This window comes from Branchiostoma floridae, chromosome 8 (assembly GCF_000003815.2).
Source record: "Branchiostoma floridae strain S238N-H82 chromosome 8, Bfl_VNyyK, whole genome shotgun sequence".
NCBI lineage: Eukaryota > Metazoa > Chordata > Leptocardii > Amphioxiformes > Branchiostomatidae > Branchiostoma > Branchiostoma floridae.
The window spans coordinates 4,740,252-4,758,910 of record NC_049986.1 but is presented as its reverse complement, the minus strand read 5'-3'; the positions used below and the strand labels follow the sequence as shown (position 1 = coordinate 4,758,910).

The window sequence follows — 18,659 nt, the reverse complement described above, 5'->3', positions numbered from 1 at the left end:
GCAAATCAGTTAGAAGACGGAACTGAGACCTTGAAAAACGGGTTTTCTATGAGATTATCATATGCGAAAGGGCGCCGACACACTAAGTCAACAATCATAACAATAGCAAAACAAACAGTGTGTGGCTTTCCGACCGTGGACAGCGTCCCCAAGCCGCCTGTAGCTTCCACTAAGAATTTTTGTCTGTCAAGGATGACGGACTGGTTTTAAAAAATTCCGTCACACGCAGCAAATTTCCGTCAATTGACGGAAAAACGGATGCTGGCTAGAGCCCTGCTGCTACAGTAATGTACTACTAGAAAAACAGTACATGTAAACCATTTTCGAGCTTGACCTGCCTTTCCACAACTGCTACACACCTACCAAATGTCACCAAGATCCATCCACAACTTCTCAAGTTATATGCTGTTGACCTACAAACAGACCCAACAAGGCCTGGCTCAAACATTTGCACAAGCCTTCTTAGCAAAGGCAATCATCAGGCCCATACCTAGTCCATGGGTGTGGTGATATTGGTCGTGAAGGGAAACATGAAGTCATCTGACTGAGATGGCTGCCCTCTGACTGGAACTCATCATACCCCAGTAGTTTCTCTCTCAGAGCCATGACTTTCTGTTGGAAATACATGAACCTACTATAACTACCATCATACACATATGCAACAAAACTGCCCTATACCGGTGTAATATATTCATTTTGTAAATGTCTTGTTTCCAAACAATACGGTAACCTTACCTCAAATAACAATAAATGTCCATTATTAAACATAGAATGACTGAATGCAGATAGAAAAATTACTCAATGTAGTAACTGGTAGTTAAATGTGAAACTGTATAGTGTATAGTCAGACACTACACTTGTGTCAAGTCAGAATTTGACATCATAAGAACTAAACAAAACACATACAATGTAGTTGCCTTACCACTAATCTAAATGGCAAAAAAAAACTTAAATCAAGAAATGAAAAAGACTGCATGGAGGCACGAGGAGACAGCTATACCTGGATTATCTTGCTCAGTTCATCAAATGCAGTCTTACAGTCCGTGCAGTAACGGTGAGCCAGCTGTTGGATGATCTTACTAACAGAACTGGAGGTGCTGCCTCCGGGACTTGGCTCCTCCTGGAATCAAACATTTGTAGAAAATAGATTGAAGAAAACAAGAATCCTGGCAAAGACATAAAACACAAAATACCACCTACAGTATATATTGACATTCTTGCGCAGGTACCATTTGAGCAGTGTTGAAATTTTTAGTATAATATAAATAATTATAAATAATATAGACACTGGCTCATTGTAAGTTCTGCCCATTAGCACTAACATATGGCCAGTTGTAGGTATTTTAATACTGTAAACAAGACTTGTACAGCAAAAATATCTGGGATACTCAATACAATCAGAAAACAAAACAAAATAGAGTACAAAAAATGTACGATTGCAAAATTCAATATAGCTTGAATCATGACAATGCACATTGTAGCTTGAATGATGGTCTCAAAATGCAAGATTTCTAGTACATGTCTTATTCAGTCATGGTTTGATACTACAACCTTTTTATGAAAATAAATGTTTGATACAGCTTTTAAATGAATGACCTTCCTCTCACCATAACAGTGTCTCCCGGATGTCCGTACGTCTTGGCCAGCAGACCTTCGATAGCGAGTCTGTGGGCCTTCAGCTGGTGGTAGATTCGATCTGCTTTGTCCAACAGACTGTTGATGGTGCTTATAGCCTACATGTGTGAGTAGCAAGTAGCAAGAGTTGTATCAGTGACAGAGTGACAGAACATGCAACACATACACAGTACATAACTACAGGTAATATAAAATTGAAGCTTGTGCAACAGGGCTCTAGCCAGCTCGAAATTTTTTTCCGTCAGCCAATTCCCATTGTCGCGAAAACACTATTCCAGGAGTTAGAGAGACTGACCTAAGACCTTGAAAAACTGGTTTTAATGAGATTATCGTATGCGAAAGGGCACCGACACACATTGTCAACGATCATAACAATAGCAAAACAAACAGTGTGTGGCTTTTACGACCGTGGACGGCGTCCCCAAGCCGCCTGTAGCTTCCATCAAGGAGCTTTTATCAGATTTTTGTCCGTCAAGGTTGACGGATTAGTTTCAAAATTTTCCCGTCACACTCAGCAAATTTCCGTCAATTGACGGAAAAACGGACGCTGGCTAGAGCCCTGTTGTGCAATAGATCCTGGACCATATCAAACCAGTCTGAAATCTGGATGAGGTGACTTGTAGGTGACTAATTTGCCTGTAGCTTCCACCAAGGATTTTTGTCCATCAAGGTTGATGGATTGGTTTTACTAATTTTCCGTCACATGCAGCAAATTTCCGTCAATTGACGGAAAAACGGACGCTGACTAGAGCCCTGAGTAAGATCTTCCTAGTTTGTTTCCTGGCTATGACTTTTGAGGGACGCTTCATTGCTCACTGGTCACTTCTAAGTGAGAGGCATGTTTGAAGCAGCTATTATGTATCATGTCACTATCCAGCCCTCAGAGGAATGTCCTGTTTTTAACTTATATATAATACCGAAGTCTAATTTTTATACAACTGTGTAGAACTCTTCGAGTAACTCCTTTTTGATGTATTATGTATTACTACTATAGTTTTGCATATGACTGTAAAAATGTTCTGTATCTAGATAATTTGTATCATTTGTAAATTGGATGTAATTCAGTGCAGAAAGAATTCTGACACTGCGATATCACAACAAAACACCATCTATCTATCTATCTAATAATGTATCTTCCTGGACCTCGGGTCATTACCTTTTTGCGATCCTCTTCATTGTCCACAGAATCTACTGAAGTGCAAGTCTTTGCCGTTAATGTGAAGTCAAACTTGGCATATTTGCAGAAGCCACAGTTGTTGCACAGGAAGGGATCCTTCTCATCATAGTTGATTGACCTGAGGTAGGTACCGGTACATTAGAATGTGTGCGTCTAATTTTCCTCGGAGAAGCCTTTTCCGAGGCCAAATCTTGGCAGGAGAGGTGCATGTGTGACCGTCAGGTACAACGTTGATCCTCATCCTCATTAAAAGAATGGTTCTGAATCAATAGATTTGCCCTGATCCACTTTATACCTACAGTGGAATGCAGAGCGGTCATCAATGTGTTCAATGCGTATGATTGTTTCCATTGTTACATACATATGATTGTTACCATTTGACCTGTACTTAGCCCAGTAGTGGGGCAAAAATGTGCAATAAAAGTCTTCATTCATTCATTAAAAACCACTATCACTTGTAGCAAAAAAATTCCCATTGACTAATGCAATCAACATTTACATTATGTATCAAAAGACCACAAATCTAGTTTTATTCTAAATTAAATAAAGGTCGGACCGAAGAGATTTTATGGTAAAATTTAGCTACATTACTTAAGTCGGTTACAGTGTTGCATTGTATTCCTTCTTACCGGCACTTGTGACACTGGAACACATTTTCCCCACAATTGCTGCAAACCCCCGGGTTGGCTGGCACAGAGGCACTGCAGCGGGGACACTGGAGTGTCTCAGCTGAGGCCTGGAGATTATCATAGAAATCTGCATACTCTATCATCAAGTTGGAGGCAGTGATGGGCAGCAAAAAGTCCACCTGTAAGATACAATATAATCACACCATTCAGGTTCCAACAGGGTAACAACTCTCAATTAAAAAAAAAAGTGCCACTTGCTACTTGTTGGTGTGTTCCCCTGTAGTTATATGGGTGGGACTTTCTTACCTTGACTTCTGCCTGACCGGGTGAAAGGACAACCTTCTTTGCCCTATGCCACATATATTGTCTGTGCAGGGGCAGAGAAAAGGAGACTGAGTTAGATTCATAGATGATAAATTTTATTTTTACAATCCTGGCCTACAGAGAGATAATTGAGAGAAAAACAAGATTTAGATGTGTAGGGTAAGTTGACCTATGAATACTTTAGTATTTTGCAAACTGTAAAAGGGAAGTTCCAGACTCACAAACAAGTCCTCTAGTTTTGTAACAATCAATTTGAAATTGAATCAAGTTACTTTGAGCAAAAAAAGTTCCTACCTGTTCTTCAGCTCCACTATACTTGGCACAGTACGGTTGTTGTAGTAGATGTGAACTGTTCGCACCTTAGGGTTAAGAATGATGAAATCTTTATACCTACATCTTTTGGAAACTGATCAATGTGTTCACAATAATCTTTATAATTTTTGTAGAAAACCCCGACAGCATTTGTGTATCAATGCGAAAAGTTACAGAATAATCTGATTCTCTTATTGAATAAAGTACACACATTAGTATAAAACACAAAGCTTTACACTATTTCAATAAACAATAAACAATTTCATCAATCCATAAAGTTTTATATTTGCAATGTAGATAACCAACAACAGCACACTGAACTAGGAATCACATGCTCCTGCAAAGCAATCAGAGAGTGCAGACTTCACCGTCAGAATTCAGAGACACACACAAACAGAGAGATAAACACACCAAAACAATTATATATATCTTGGGTATATGTGAAGTAATCTTGGGAGTGAGGACCGATGCCCACTATCATTTCAAGACCAGTGCCAATCCTACAGGTATATAGGGGGACCATGATATGAGGTTCCTCTTTACATGAGACACAACACGAAACGTGCGATTGCTCCCGTACCATCTTTGCATGCAAGCTCACCCGGGCACGAAATGTGCTATTCTTTAAGCTACACTATCTTTACACGCGTGCGGTTACTCACACAGTACTAAGTTCGCACGCATGCATGCAAAGATAGCAGCGTTTGAGAAATTCCGTTTTGTATGGAATGACGTGTTTTGAGGAACTTCACGTCGTGCTGCTACTCGTTACCAAATAAAGCTCAATCCTAGGCAAGTCTGGTCTCCATGTATAATCTTAAGTCCTTACCATTTTTGTCCTCTTCAGGTCGGTAAGTCTGACAGCGATCTTGGAGATGATGTGAGGTGAGAGCAGCTTGATGATCTGGGTAGTGGTGGTGAAGCGGGAGTCTACTTTCACAGCAGACAGTTTCACACTCTGAAAATTCAGCAGTAATGCAACTGTCAGAAATAATGACTTTCTGAGATGTAGAGAAAATATGTGACGGTGTGCTGTTGAAAGTAAGATGTAAGTTTCCTGATACATGTAAATGAAACATGAGGGTTCAATATAAATGCTAATTAAGGTAGCAATATCAATTCCAGAAGAACAAAGATCAACTTATGTAGAAACCAGCAGTAACATCCATGAAACCACTTTTTATGCAGCTTTCTCCCAGTTTATTTCTAAAATCCATAAACTTTCAAGTTTGTCCCCCATGTTTTTATATATATAATGCAGTGATGAAAGCTTAGCAAACAACTCATGTTTCCAGTTTTCACACTAGAAAAATGCAATATCATCATTAATATTCCCTCTATGGTTCTATGTAATGTGGCAGGGTTCATTCAACTTATACTAAGAAATGTCATTGATCACAAAATTCATATCATTTCATATCATTACAATACTGGTGAGTGCTTTCATACAAAGACAAGAAGAATGATTTGTAGGGAGTCATAAACTTCATAGGAGAGTGTTATTTTCTTATAGATATCAATTTTAGGAAGTAACTCTGGGAACAATAAATTTGACACCTCTTTATTTTGACACTTTTTATAAGGGTTAGCTACATGTAGCTCTGGAATTCTTTGTTACAAAACTAGTAAAGTGTACAACATAAAAAATTGAAATTTTGAGCTCTAAAAGATCGCATGTTGCAGTGACAAATTAATCTTCTGGCATGTTTCTCGCCTTTAATGAAACCGTGGGAGGTGGACAGCGGTCATAATTTCTAGGAATCCTAGTTCCTACATTACGTCTTTACATCACAAAACCATAATAACAGTGAATAAACAACCAATCAATCAAGACTTAGTGTCCTTCAATGGCAACCAACATGCCTTGGAATGTCTCTCCTTCAAGTACAATGTGGCTTTGTTACGATTATCGGCAGACTTCTGAATGCAGGCTCCACCCCCTTCACCTTTTTGTACAGGTTATAATCTTGCTGGCATATTTTCCTTTCCCAGCATCAGAACCTTCCTGCTTAAAAATCGTGAATCGCCCTCCCATGTTCCGACTTACACCAAGGACCACATAGAGTAGCCTGACTAAAATCGCGCCCCTAGCAGCCGGCGAGAGCTTGTAAAAGACATTAAGCATATAAAGACATTTGAATAAAAGTGAAAAATCCATAATTGACATAAAGCTGTTTACTAGTTACATAGAATGAAAGAGTCATACACATCCATGGATAAGTTTTATCACGTTTATAAGTCATTCAATAACAACTTGAAGATTCTTGATACACAACCGTTATACCCAACAACGATTCCTCAGGGCGACTCTGTCTGGTCCACATAGGACTGTAACATCTAGGTATAACTACTTAACTTACAGATCTACCCATGGCATGCATACAGGAGGTTGTATGGATCAGGAAATTTACTCCAGGCTTGAACTCTGATGAAGTATAGACTCAGTAATGTTTGGGACCATATTTTTAAGGTACATGTAGATATTTTTTTTATACTTGCAAGATTGATTATAATGCACTCCTTTACGTTTAGTACCACACTGTAAACAGTCCATCAACTATCTATGTAAATACATGTACTTCACCTTTGGACCCGCATCTGCAGGTAGCAGCATCTATGCTGCAGTGCAGTGTGAACCAGTCAGAATTGCTCTGAGAAAGGTGACAGACCGTCACCGAAACGTTGGTGGAATAAAGCCCTTGGTTGTGTTACAAGAAGTACATCAGGGTTGATTAATTTCATACAACTGGAAGATAGCTTCATCCTCACCACAAATGGCATCTCTGGGTTGTTACACACAGCACATGGATCAGTCTCCAGGTAGAAACCATCAAACTCTACCAAACCAGACAGCAAACTAAGCAACAAATGAAAAAACAAACAATATTCATGTAGTCTCAGTACAAAGTGGAGAATTACATACACACAATGACATCAAACTCAAAGAAGCTTTTACTGTGACTCTTCCACTACAACCAAGGTCTTCATCATACATGTATCGTGACATTAGATACATGACATGTATGAAGATGAAATGGCAACAATACAGCACAGCCAAGTTAATTTCTTTAAAATAAAGCTATGGATAGTATTAAGTACAGTAGCTCACTAAATTACACATGTCACATACATGACATTGTGTACTAAAGGACAAGATGGTGGATACTGATACTGATATACATTTGTTGCTACACCAAAAAGCAGTTACCCTAGCAACTGGATATGATTTTGGAAGCGGTCAGACGTTTAAGACAGCCATCCAGCATCTTTCCACAGTGACACTGGTGGCATCTTGCTGGAGAGATGTCCAGTTAAAGTGGCCAAAATGTTACCAAGGGCAAGACCACTAAGGAAGTACTCCCACTGTGACTTGTCCAGCAGTTTGAATGGTGGATTGACCCCCATAAACAGAAACTCATATTAAACATCACAGACTGTCTGTGTTCATGGAACTCTAGTTTTTCTTTGAATCAAGTTCTTTGTTGAACTCAGGAAGTTACTGTCATTATATCCCCTGCACTGCTAGTGCTAAGCACAGAGCCTTGAGCACCAGCCACCATGAAAGCGGACAAACAGTACAAAGCTGCAGAAATGCTCACTTGTAAATGTTTGCATTGCAGTGGTCTGTCAGCACCCTGTTCTGTTGTTTGAGAAGAGTGAAGGCTCTTGTCAGGTAGCTGCTGGCCTGAAAAATATATTTCAATTACAAAACTGCCACTAACTTTCTGTCTGTTCAGTCTGGGTCACTAATTAGCATCACAGTAAAACCCAACTGGCAACAAAGTAATTCATCCTTCTACTTTAATTAGTTAATAAATGTGTCAATAATGAATGTGTGGGTACTTCCACAACATTTTATGGAGGTATCCGTTTGAGTGTTAATCAATATACATCAGTCTAGTCATTACAACACCTCCGGACTTAATTGTACTAAGCTGTCTCCTTTAGTGTATGTACACTAAGGCATCTCATAACACAGATAAGTTAAATGAAGATGTTGTCTGTTACTGTGCAAGAAGCAAGCTGACCATGCTGCTTGCAGCAAAGTAAATGCATTTTGAAGCTGCTGTCAAAGTAATATGAGATGAACTGAAACATAACTGTTCTACCGAGTGTTGTACCTTTTCCTTGAAGGCTGTGCACTTCAGGGAGAAGTATCCGAGAAGGTCCACGAACTGTGCTGCTTTCCTGCCATAGGAAGGAAGATGAGGCCAGACTCCCCACATCAGGTCTAACAGCAGGTTTTGTCCTTCTGCACTTCCATAGCTATAGGGGAAAATAGGATTCACAACTCAAATTGCCATTCATTATAACCACAGGTTTGGACTTCCATCTGTAAAGGCTGTATCATGCCTTGGCACATTTCTATAGACTCTATTTATCATATGTTATTGTTATTGGGTGGGCCGACTACTCACTCTTTGCAGCCAGGGGCTGAATTTGAGGAGCTTACAATAGGCGGGGCTAAATCGCAAGTGTCTGGAGCGAGCTGCCATTCGGCGCCACTCAGGTGACCTCAATATGACTGTCGCAAGTGTCTGGAGCGAGCTGCCATTCGGCGCCACTCAGGTGACGTCAATACAACAGTAATTGCCCCAGGTGCGGCCAAGGTACTGTAGGTTTTGAACCGCTCACACCGCACCATCGCACATGTGGCGGGTTCTTTTACGTGCCTGGGGTATGGCTCTCCCCAGACACGGGACCTCCATTTAACGTCCTATCCGAGGGACGACTCATTTTCACTTGAGTAAAGTGAGGAAATTTCGTGTAAAGTGTCTTTCCCAGGGGCACAAGATCGGCAGCACGGCAGGCGGATTCGATCCCGCAACCTCTCGGTCACGAGGCGAACACAATACCACTGTACCACGCGGTCCCACATGTACCACGCGGTCCCACGTGGTACATATCTGTTCCATACAAATTATAATAACATTCAGATCCATTAGGTCAAAGCAATTATGGATTGACATCCACATGCTCATCAATTTCACCTGACTTCAGAAAAAACTAGAGTTCAACGAAACACATACCTTCGCCAAATAATCAACACATACCTTCGCCAAATAATCAAAGCATATCAATCATGGATACTGCCTTTATCAAAGACCTTGAGTCTCATTCATTTATTACCAGAGTACCTACATCATAGTACATGTACCAGAAGTAAACGGCTGCTTGAAAGTGCATACATGCATATAGCTGTTTAAAATTCCCTTTTATCCATCCCAACTGACTTCCAGCGTCAAAATGATTAAAGCTTATTCAAAATGAGGCCACACAGAACCACCACGCTTTCACTTTTCCATGACGCCTTTGTCAGTTCCGGCCATGAACTGCATGAGATTTCCCAACTTCCTTCATTAAATATGTACATTAGCTACAGATTAACATAATTTTATCATATAGCCAGGCGCCGTGGACCAATCAGAAGGCTCAATTTCCCCCATAAACCAGGTGATTATGAGCCCATAACCACCTGCTTTTTCCAAGGTTCCATTGGTCCAACAATACGGGCATAGGTCTCGTTCTCAGAGTACTGTACATGATTTGTGAGTAGAAGATTTTACAATTCTGGGAACGAGAGCCACACATACCGCGAATGAACAAAATGGCGGCAGTTTGCACGCGTTTGTAATAACTAGAGATAGATCAATAATGTTGTATACGAAAGGTGCAGGGAGTGCTGGTAAGATTTTATCACCCAGCCACATACATGTAAGTAAGAAGGTTCGAAAGGTAGGGAGAGCAAGAATCCACCCCAGCCAGCAAGAAAAAAGGTTGGATGAACAAACTGAATCTCATCTATGGGCTAACGTAACTATGTATGTAACACGCTCTCCGGAGTCGTTACGTTTAGATATATGACGATGTCTATATGATAATAGCAGTAATGACCCGCTTTCCTTCGGTGTATACGGTGCCATAATTCATGGCGGTTCCTATAACCACCTCATAAACGACCTCGTCCGCTACGTGGACTCGATCGCTTCATTCGGTGGTTACAGGAACCGCCATGAATTATGGGCACCGTATAACCACCCTATTATAACTTGATTATACAAATTATCACTAAAACTATCAGCACACCAACAGTTACTATCATGACAATCTGTCCACCCTTTCTTGAGTTATTCCCTTTCAAAGTCTAAACAAAAATGGCCTTGCAGTTTAAACAAGAGTTCGTAGACCTCAGGCCTGCATGAAATGTATTGGGTTTCTGTAGACCTATTGTGTATTTTTGCCTTTTTGTCTGTGGTACGTGGTTGGAAAAATGAGCTTTTTACTGTGTTGGTTGTGCACCATGCAAAAGTCTGACTCTGAAATTCCATTTTCTGAATTTGTAAGTTTGGACAGGGATGAACATTACTTATTTTGGATTTCTTAAGTATGTAACCAACCACAGTACTTTGAAGTTGTTGAGACGCTACCTTTTTTTGTCTCAGATGGCCCATGCACATGTAGTTACTCTGTCACATGATATACTAATATCTTCCTATTTCAATGTACTGACCTAATGCAGCTGCTAAGTCTCCTTGGTTTGTGTTCTTCCAATGATATTCATTAAAGATTTATTTCTGGGGTGTTATTCACTTGACATCGGAATGTTACTCGCATAATTTGACCAATGATACTTTTATCTGTAGTTCCATAGACATTAGACAACATGAATAGTGGTAGCCCCCATGCAGCAGCAACAGTTAGTCCCCAGGGTGGTATGATATTTTCATTCAATCCATCCAACCCAAACCTAAATCTCCTGTAGTATCTAAGCCAAATTTAACAGCATAATTTACTATGAAAAATGTCCTTGTCAATCCCATTTATAGATGGCAAGCTGCTGGCAATGGAAGCTTTGAAAAGTTCAGAAGCTGTTGTAGTCAAAGCAAACACCCAGCAAACATCCCCACAAACCAATGAGCAGTTGCTTAGAAGGGGAATTTCATCATATATTTGCCGCGACAAAATGCAACAAACGATACTGAATTTAAAACAGAACAAAGCTAAGCCTCCACCACTTAACCCTGCCTGTACCATAGATTAAGCAGGCCCAAAAACCAAGCGAATATGACTAGCCCAAAACAACAAATTACCTGTATACAGTATGGAAATGGCATTACCAAAGAAACAAAAAGAAACACAGGACAAATCATACACATACCTTTCTCTTATGCCCACACTCTATACAGTTCTCCTCCACATTAGAAAATTGCATATACTTCTGTTTAAGTTCAAGTTCAACCATGATTGCCAACAGGGTAAAGGAACTTGTACCGGAACTATACAGCTCAGTACTATACAGCTCTAGAAACACCACAAAGAGTAATAAGCAAACTCCAATTATACCTGACCAACAGATATATAATCTGGCACACTCCCGTCATCTGGCAAACTGTCAGTGCCACTAAGTAACCTGATACATTGAAGGTGGCCCAGGCCAGATGATGGTTCTACACCCAACCATAATCTGTTTTTAAAACCAAGCAGATATTGGGAGGATGCCCCAACCACACTAAAACAGGGTCAACCTATACAGTATCAAGTTCAAGCACTAGGAGGCCCAAAATCAAACCTGACCACCAGGACACCACAAACAACTCACGTACCAAATGGCAACACAATGGCACCTTGCGTTCCGGAGATACAGCGCACGCCCCGTGCCCGCACAAAAGGTAACCTAAAATGTCAAGTTCAAGCACCAAGGGCGCCAAAATCAAAATTGAGCATTATTCAGCCACCGCCGACACATGTGCCAAATATCATCGCGCCAGCACCAGCCGTTCAGAAGATATAACTCCGGAAACACCCCTCCCGGACACAAAATTCGACCTGCCGGGTCAAGTTCAAACGCGACAAGGCCCAAAGTCAATCCTAGGCAACAGGCAACAACCCCCCACCCATGCACCAAAAATCGTCGCAATCGCGCGTATCGTTCCGGACACACAGCGCCAAAAGTGCCCCCAAAACACCAAAAATGCCACCTTTAATGTCAAGGTCAAGCGCCAGGAGGCCCAAAATCACACCTGAGTGTCAAGCTACCACCCCCAACCCACGTACCAAAAATCGTCGTGCTCGCACCATCCGTTCACGAGATACAGCGCCCTACATCCCCGGCTACCGAAAAGTTTCCACCAGCATCAAAACCATACCTGCATACATGCAGGTAAAAAGGCGCCAGGGGCACTACATATATATTTATTTATACAATATACATTTTGTACATACCTGAAGATACTCAATAACAACAAGTGTGCCTGCCAGCGCACTGCTGAGGAGTTGGAGTGTAGCAGGAAGCAGTGGATGAAACGCTCCCATAGAGAGCTGTCTGCCATGGCTAGGAGCTGTTGTACAATAGACTGACACATCTGCTGTCCTTCATTTACTGAGTCATCTGTACCTGAATATACAAGGTTCACAGAATTTCTCACAAAATCAGTCTGCACTGAACATATAAGGTACACACATCTCACAGGATCATTCTGCCCTGCACACACAAGGTACACACATCACACAGGATCATTCTGCCCTGCACACACAAGGTACACACATCTCACAGGATCATTCTGCCCTGCACACACAAGGTACGCACATCTCACAGGATCATTCTGCCCTGCACACACAAGGTACACACATCACAGGATCATTCTGCCCTGCACACACAATGTACACACATCTCACAGGATCATTCTGCCCTGCACACACAAGGCACATCACACAGGATCATTCTGCCCTGCACACACAAGGTACACACATCACACAGGATCATTCTACCCTGCACACACAAGGTACACACATCACACAGGATCATTCTCCCCTGCACACACAAGGTACACACATCACACAGGATCATTCTGCCCTGCACAAGCAGGGTACACACATCACACAGGATCATTCTGCCCTGCACAAGCAGGGTACACACATCACACAGGATCATTCTGCCCTGCACACACAAGGTACACACATCACACAGGATCATTCTGCCCTGTTTTGTACGTGCCACAATATCTATGCGTGCTATTTCCGTGCATTCATTGAAAATCATTGATTCAGAAGTGATACTGCTAGTTGGAGTTTATTGGTGTAACATGAAAAATCTGAACGATGTGGTTTACTAACAGCTAGGTATTTGCAAATCATCTGTAAACAGAAGAGAAATGAGCATGCTAAACAAGTAAGCCCTACAAAGACTTCCTTTGGTAATTTATTGCCCTTATTTACAGTAAGCACCCACGTAGTCGGCAGACAATAGGTGTGAAATATCCGTCCTTGTCCCTTCCGTGCCACTAGTTTAGTGTTAATTTATTTTATTAATCACTCTGCATCTGAAAGAATTGACTTCATGGGCGTTGACCTCGCTAGAAATCTAGTTCATGTCATTCAGAGCTGAGCGCCCACAACAAAAGAAACAGAAAGAGTTGTGTGACCCAAAGGCTAAGGAAGCAGGGACGGGTGTACATCCAATGTTTAGCCAATGGCAGTACATACCCTGTAGTTCTTTGTCCTTCCTGTGTTTAGCAGACCCTGTGCTGGTTGGTTTGACTGGGGGTGTACAGCACAATGCTGCAGACAGCAGCTGTAGGAGGACAGGAGCCACACCCTCATCCAGGAGAAAGGACACTTGCAGCAGGAACCAAACCACGGCTGGAATAAACAAATAAAATAGGTAGCTTACTGTACCATACCGTGCTGGTGTCCTCTGGTATATCAAAGGTCCAAATAGGATTCAAAATGATTTCTACTTGTCTACTAGTATATCCAGCATCGTTATTACCATCACAAAGAAGGTTATGTTTTCAGTGGCATTGTATGTAAATATGACTATATAATTCATGTATGTATGTGTGTATGCATGTATGTATGATTGTGTATTTGACCAGCAGATCTCAAGAGCAGAACTCAAGAGATATATGGGTAGGTCTGGATGTGTCCTGGAATCAGATAAGTTTCATGCCTCCTTTGTGGTATATGACAGGAGTTTCTTACTTGATTTATATACAGGTGAACATCATTGGAAATTAAACTATGTAAAGAAGGACCTCTTTTGCATTACTGATAATGATATTAGACTTCTTCCTTCAGACACAATGTAGACTGTGTACACCTGTTCTTTGGTTGGATGAGATCAACTAATATAATCTATGTTAATGAGGATCTTATTTGCATACTTAATGACACACACAATGAACCAGTTGTAAATATTAACACCGTTTGGACAGGTGAAGGTATGGGGTGGGGGAAGTATTGTTTAGTTATTTTGGCCATGTGTTTTAATTACCACCAAGTTGCTTTTGTGTGTACCAAATGTTCTAAATCACTCACTCACTCACTCACTCACTATCCAATGCACGTCACTTTCAGTATTGTCACCTGTTACCTGGAATGGAGTTGTTACCTTAAAAACAATTTGAAAGGAAAACAAACTTTCAAAACTCTAAATCTTTTTAAACTATGCTAGCTGATACCAATATCCATCAACTTGTAAAACTACATGCACTTACTCTTGTCCTGATGGCAGAAAGTTTGCCAGTTACTGGTTCGAGTGGCAGCCACCTCTGTACATGCCTTCAGGTGGTCCATCTGGGAAGAAGTCACATGAGAAATTATGATCAATATATCCTTCAAATTCATGAAAAGTTCACTTCAAAATGTCCCACAAACTGGTCATATTGGACTTTCTTTAGATCCTAGAGACAACAATGGTTAATTCATGAATATGAAATATTACCACCTCACCATTATGATGAGTTTGTCATACGGAAGGCTGATAACTGCTGTCTGTAGCCCATCCTTCTTAAAACCCCCTTCCTCACAAAGTTCTCTGCAGAAATCAGAGATATATGTGTTAGTACTGGGTATAAGGCAGGTTCACATATCAAGCTTTGAAATAAAATCATGCATACAAAAGTCAAGTATACAATGATTATCTCAATCTTATTAAGAAGTCTCCAGTTTAAGTGTGGAATTCCATTTTCCCCATTTTGACAAGTGACATATTTTCAGTATAAATTAAAGCACTTTGTGAAAAGTCTTTACATAAGACCCTATATGTCGATTTATTTATACCTATAGATATCCATATACACAAGTATGTGTGTTTAGTTGTACTGTAACTAGTTGTTATACATGTAGACCTTACAAAAGTCGCTGTACTTTTGTCATGTCAATAAAGATTATTATTATCATTGACAAGTATGATGTACAGTACCTGTTGTGAAATACGGTTACCATAATAACTTTGATGAATATTCATTTTTCAGAAAGAAGGTAAATTCCTGCTGGAAAAATATTTCCTGCTTCAGCAGAAATTTCTACAGGAATGATCTTATGAATAACTAGAAAGGCCGACATTTGCTTGAGAGCAAATACAGCATATTTCAGCCATCTCCCTCCCCATGCAACAATAGACTATTCCAAAATCACCCATATGCAAAAATGGAACACTTTTGTTTAAAAGTCACTTCTACTAATGACACTTAATGACACCCCAAAATGAATCTTACAAAATTCCCAGTGCAAGAATGGACTCTTCCAGTGCACCCCATGTGAATTTGCACAATAGACCAGTCCTGAAATACTCCCACTGAAAACATGGCCTTTTATTATGACCACGTCCTACTTTTAATCCAATTACTTTGAGGAGGATTTCCGAGTAGAAGTCAGCGGACAGTCCGAGGTTAAACTAAGCAAAAAAGGCATGAAAAGGTAAAATAGACCAGTCCAAAAACACTTCCGCTAAAAATGGAATATTGAATCATCACCCGCCTAAAACTAAATTTGAAAACATCCCCATGCACGAATGGACTCTTCTTGCCATGCCCCTATGTAAAGTGGTGCAGTCAAGAATACATCCGCTAAAATTGGACTTGGACATAATCACCAAAGTCCAAAAAATGGATTCACCCTCCATGTAAGAATGGACTCTTCCAGCACAACCTATGTAAAATTGCAAAATAGACCAGTCAAAAAATAACCACACTGAAACACTTTGATATATCAAATCACCAAAGTCCATAAACAAATTTTTAAAAAAATGCCCCCCCCCCTCCGTGCAAGAATGGACTCTTTCAGTACACCCCATGTAAAATTCCAAAATAGACCAGTTCAAAAATACTCCCACTGAGAGACTTTATATAATCAACAGTCCAAAGATCAAATTAAAAAAAATGTACCCCCTCCGTGCCAGAATGGACACCAGGCTAACACCAGGCTCACTGATTGGGCATGGCTGCCAATCCCCATCGGGATGCTGACTTAGGCTACGTGATTGGTTGCCTCTTTAATCAAGTTGCTAGCATATATACAATGTAGATGTGCACATGCTGTCTTCAGGTGGGAGAGGTCAACGACCTCAAGGTCTGGCTAGTGGAAAATTACAAAAAAAATCCCCAAATATATTATTTTGAAGTGGTTTATGCCAGAAATTATGCATGTGTCATTTGAATGCATCTATTTACCAAAATTTAGGTCATTTGGTTATAAGACCAGGGAACAAGAGCAAAAAGCGTACGTTTTTGGTCAAACAATGGCCAAAAAACCCAAAATTAAGTATTTTATTGTACTGTATGCCAAAAGTTTTATTGAATCCATGTGCGCATATGTGGATTGCACTCCTTTACCAAATTTCAGGTCATTTGGTTGTAAAATGAGGGTATAGGAGCCAAAAATATCATTTTGGGGGCAAAAAATCTCAAAATTAAGCATTTTGTTGTACGTACCATATGCCAAAGCTGTTATTGGATCTTTGTGGGCATATGATCAAGGCACCTCTGTACCAAATTTCAGGTCATTTTTTTTGGCTGTAATACCAGGGTACAGGGGGGCAAAATGTACATAAAAATTGCAAAAAAACATGAATAAAATCATTTTAAAGGCAGATATGAAAAAACTGAAGAAAAAAAATGTCTGGGGGTATTGGCCCACTCTACCTTTGTGCCAAATTTCAAGTCATTCGGTTCAGGAACAACGGAGAAAGAAAGAAGAAACATTACGAATACAATATATTTCACCATACCTATGGTATGGCTGAAATATAATAATCCAAAAGCAATGACAATAGGATATGAGTTCCTTTATGCATGTTATTTTGTGGTCCAGTTAAACTTTACTATATCCATATCGAATCCCCATTCCGTATCATTGGACCAAGACAGTCTATATCTTGGACACTGAGCAGGATTTGTTTGTGAGGGGTGTCAAGGAGGCCACATACATTACGGTGCATCGACCTTCTCTGAACCGTGATGGTGGCAGGTTCCGCCTTCCCGCCAGAAGTTTGCAGACAAGAACAACACAAAGTGTTTCTATGATGAAGTGTTTCTTTGATGCCTTGAATGCAATCTATGGGTCTCATCATTCTGGAACCTCACCACTGCTTGCTGCAGAAGAGGCCAACTTACTGACTGGCAAGAACAAGATCTTGGCAAGGTGGGCTGAGCATTTAAGAAAGGTGTTAAACCAACCCTTCTCTTGATCATTGACATGCCTCAAGTCCCTGAACCTCTAACTGAGCAGGAGGTCCATCATGAAATTCAGCTCCTTTCAAATAGCAAAGCACCAGGTTCCAACTCCATCCCAGCCAAAATTTACAAGGCAGGGGGACCATGGCAGTCATGGTAGAGAAGCTGTTATTTCAGTCCCTTTGGCAGCTGCGAGCCACGTCATAAGAATGCCGGACACATGCCTACGCATATATACGTACCCAGCTTTACACCTGCATCAACCGCATGTCAGAAACTGGGCACTCCTGCCCACTAACAAGGTAATATTATGGAGCACCTCCCGCTTGCGCTTTGACTGAAATTATATCACCCTTACCGCAACTATATACGTCCCCTCCTAAAATGACTGTACCCAGTGGATGTAGCCTTCCACAAAGAATGCATAGCATTTTTCTGTCGCCCGTTCTGAGAGGATTTTAAGGCCCCAAAAGCTAAACCGAAGTCAGTCAGTATCCTCAGCCTAATAGTGGCGGCGGCCATGTTTTTGCAACTCGCGCCGTTTTTGACCGAGGTTTTGAAATAGAACCCGACATCGAACAAGGGGCGGGGCTTTTGGCGTTCGGCTGGAAGGGTCCAATGGGTTAAAGTAGCTATGCAGGGGTGTAAAACTTTCTATGTTGGAGCCTATTACCGACCAAGAGAAGACGACGACACCACAACTGATATGTTAGACCAATCACTGTGGAAGATTGCAAATAGTGAGAAAAGCATCATCCTACTTGGTGGAGACTTCAACCTTCCAGGATGGAACTGGAGGGACAAGACTCTTAAACCTGGAACCAGACATGTTGCCAAGCACAGACAATTCGTTGATGTGATAAATGATAATGGCCTAACCCAGATAGTAGAAGATCCAACACGAAGCGACAACATACTAGATCTTATACTTACAAATAGACCAAGCAGGCTTTTAGCCAGGCAGGCGTACGGGTGTACAATGTACGCCCTGTTAAAAAAATAGCACAAATTGTAAACCCTAAGGCCTTACACTGGGGAGCACATCCTCTGACAAGCATGATATTCTGATTGATCAGGGATGCTACAGGTCACATGTGGCCTGTCTGACAGTAAATTTGCTTCATTCCC

At 40.9% G+C, this 18,659-nt stretch overlaps 1 protein-coding gene across 1 annotated transcript in view; it reads right to left on the bottom strand.

Moving 5' to 3' along the window:
• Positions 1-18,659, bottom strand: part of LOC118421141 (E3 ubiquitin-protein ligase UBR4-like) — a 72,750-nt gene that overhangs the window by 42,195 nt on the left and 11,896 nt on the right. Inside the window, exons 5-19 of the mRNA XM_035828302.1 lie at positions 14,809-14,893; positions 14,574-14,652; positions 13,561-13,716; positions 12,301-12,472; positions 8,199-8,343; positions 7,677-7,762; positions 6,847-6,934; positions 4,907-5,035; positions 4,060-4,124; positions 3,748-3,808; positions 3,442-3,620; positions 2,792-2,930; positions 1,608-1,733; positions 1,001-1,120; positions 491-612 (exon numbers count right to left, since the gene is read on the bottom strand). Coding sequence (XP_035684195.1) covers positions 491-612; positions 1,001-1,120; positions 1,608-1,733; positions 2,792-2,930; positions 3,442-3,620; positions 3,748-3,808; positions 4,060-4,124; positions 4,907-5,035; positions 6,847-6,934; positions 7,677-7,762; positions 8,199-8,343; positions 12,301-12,472; positions 13,561-13,716; positions 14,574-14,652; positions 14,809-14,893 — 1,752 coding nt within the window. The remainder of the gene's footprint in view (positions 1-490; positions 613-1,000; positions 1,121-1,607; positions 1,734-2,791; positions 2,931-3,441; positions 3,621-3,747; positions 3,809-4,059; positions 4,125-4,906; positions 5,036-6,846; positions 6,935-7,676; positions 7,763-8,198; positions 8,344-12,300; positions 12,473-13,560; positions 13,717-14,573; positions 14,653-14,808; positions 14,894-18,659) is intronic.